Below are 2368 nucleotides of genomic sequence, written 5' to 3' on the forward strand. Positions count from 1 at the left end.
GTTTTAATGACTGCTCCTACTGGACTGTTTTCTTTAACATAAATATTAAGTATCGGATCAGAGAAGCGAGGCGAGTTGTCATTGACATCAGAAACGTGAACACTAATTATGCTGGTGCTGGAGAGAGGAGGAGCTCCTTCATCAGTTGCTATTATAGTAACATTGTACTCGTCTGTAGTTTCTCTGTCAAGCGGACCAGTAACCACTAAAGAGTAATAATTTCTATAGTTTGTGTCCAGTTTAAATGGAGTCTTATTTACAATCACAGCTTTCACTGCCCCGTTATTCCCACCATCTTTATCCAAAACCGAGACAAGTGCAATGGCTGCACCTACTTCCGCGTCTTCTTTCACTGTATTTAGTAGTGACGTTACCGTGATCTCAGGAGCGTTGTCATTTAGATCCAGCACTTCTACCAACACTTTGCAATGAGCAGACATCGGAGGCTGACCCTTGTCACTTGCCTCCGCATGGATCTCAAATGCACGATTTTCTTCATAATCGACTTTACCCTTAATTGAAATCACTCCCGTTTTTGAATTAATTTCAAATAAATCTAAAATATGATCTTGGCCTTTTTTTCTCAAAGAATATTCAATTTCACTGTTTGAACCCTCATCTGTGTCTGTTGCATTCAGCGTAATCACTGTCGACCCACTGGACAAGTTTTCAGGAATTTTAATTTTGTACAAAGACTTACTGAACACGGGATGGTTGTCATTAGTATCCATCACGGAAATGATAATAAGCGATGTCCCTGACTTGGGTGGGTTTCCTCCGTCTACTGCAGTCAGCGTGAGTTTTATAACAGAATCCTGCTCTCTGTCTAACGATTTCTGCAGTACTAACTCAGCAGACACGCTGTCTTCTCCTTTATGAATATCTAATGTAAAATAATCGTTATTACTAAGTTTATATGTATTAACACCGTTTTTACCAACATCCAAATCTGATGCCTCTATCAGTCCAAATTTGACTCCCGGTAAAGTATTTTCTGGAACATCAAGCGACTGCAGCTTCTCAGAGAAAACTGGTGCGTTGTCGTTTATATCTTTTATATTTATCTCTAAGCGATAAAGCTTCAGCGGGACGTTGATCACCGCCTCTACATTGACAGTACATTTTGAAGCCCTTCCACAAAGCTCCTCGCGGTCGATTCTTTCGCTGACATAAAGAACACCAGTTTTTAAATTCACATCGAAATACTTCTTCTGTGATCCACTAACAATCTGAAACCTACGAGACTCTAAATCCTGTACATTGAGATTTAGATCTTTGGCAATATTTCCAACAGATGTCCCAGTATTTTCCTCCTCCGATACAGAGTACGAGAGCTGTCCAGACACCGCTTCCCAGCAATAATTCAGCAGCACGGCCACAGAATAAGCCCGCAAAATATCTGTTTTTGTTGGGAAATGCATGATTAAATCCACCGAAATCAGGCACACTTTGTGTCCACCAGCAACCGTCAGATATCCGCAAACAAAGGCAATCACAACAAGTCAGCCTAATAAATTTTTCGCCCTTTCTCTCTCGCTCTGCGCCTCTTTGTTACAAAGCCCAGAGAAAGATCATCCTCTGTTTCTGGGTGGAGTCTTATGCCTTTAGAAATAACATCTAGATGTCATGGTCTTCAGTGCCACCATCTGGTAATGTAAAATAACTGCATTTAAGCTTTAGGAACAGCAACAATTAAATGACTACCCACCCGTCCAAGGCGATCAACTTCTCATTAATTATGAACATAACCCTGTTAACTTATATGTTATGGTGCATTTCAAAGGATTTTTTTTCCTGTTCCCATTCTGATTATTTCTCAGTTAACAAAGAAAAAAAATCATAACTTTCCTCTTGGTGATACCCCGTCTAAAAGTACACGAGTTAGAATTGACAGACCTTATTGAAAATATTTCGACACCAGAAAGATACAGCAAGAACTTACTACTATTATGACATAAAATAAACACATTTTCCTAATTTCTAAAAGTATGAGAGCGAAGGTGATTGAATAAGCGGTCGAATAACCTTGCTAAATGTGATAAAACAAACTTTACACCATTCTCCACTAAGTAAAAAGATCTAGCATGAATTGTATGTCAAATTTCCAGGGAAAACACTTGTCTTTGTCGACCGTGCCCCAATTAAGTCCCCTGATGCACCCTCCAAATGACCGGCAACTTGCACCTTTCTGATTTCAGCACCACGGATAGCGACAATAACGTTCTGTCTAAACTTGAAAGGTTCATGAACTTTGTTTATTTTGGCTTATTAACAGCTGTACATTTCAACTCAACTCCAAACCGATAAAGAAAAATCACATCTTTAAATAGTTTGTGAAGTTAGTACTAACATATTCCACTTAAAAAAA

At 39.1% G+C, this 2368-nt stretch overlaps 2 protein-coding genes across 2 annotated transcripts in view; both read right to left on the reverse strand.

The window, feature by feature from the left end:
* Positions 1-2362, reverse strand: part of LOC102304406 (protocadherin alpha-9) — a gene marked incomplete at its 3' end in the record, with an annotated part of 5473 nt that extends 3111 nt beyond the window's left edge. The window contains 1 exon segment of the mRNA XM_014338534.2: positions 6-2362. Coding sequence (XP_014194020.1) covers positions 6-1421 — 1416 coding nt within the window.
* The window catches only part of LOC106632334 (protocadherin alpha-9), a 3204-nt gene continuing 2440 nt past the window's right edge, over positions 1605-2368 (reverse strand). Inside the window, exon 2 of the mRNA XM_014338535.2 lies at positions 1605-1646. Within this exon, the coding sequence (XP_014194021.1) occupies positions 1605-1646 (42 nt within the window). The remainder of the gene's footprint in view (positions 1647-2368) is intronic.

Source organism: Haplochromis burtoni, unplaced genomic scaffold (assembly GCF_018398535.1).
Source record: "Haplochromis burtoni strain Fernald_Lab_line unplaced genomic scaffold, NCSU_Asbu1 Contig_236, whole genome shotgun sequence".
In the NCBI taxonomy this organism is placed as follows: Eukaryota; Metazoa; Chordata; class Actinopteri; order Cichliformes; family Cichlidae; genus Haplochromis; species Haplochromis burtoni.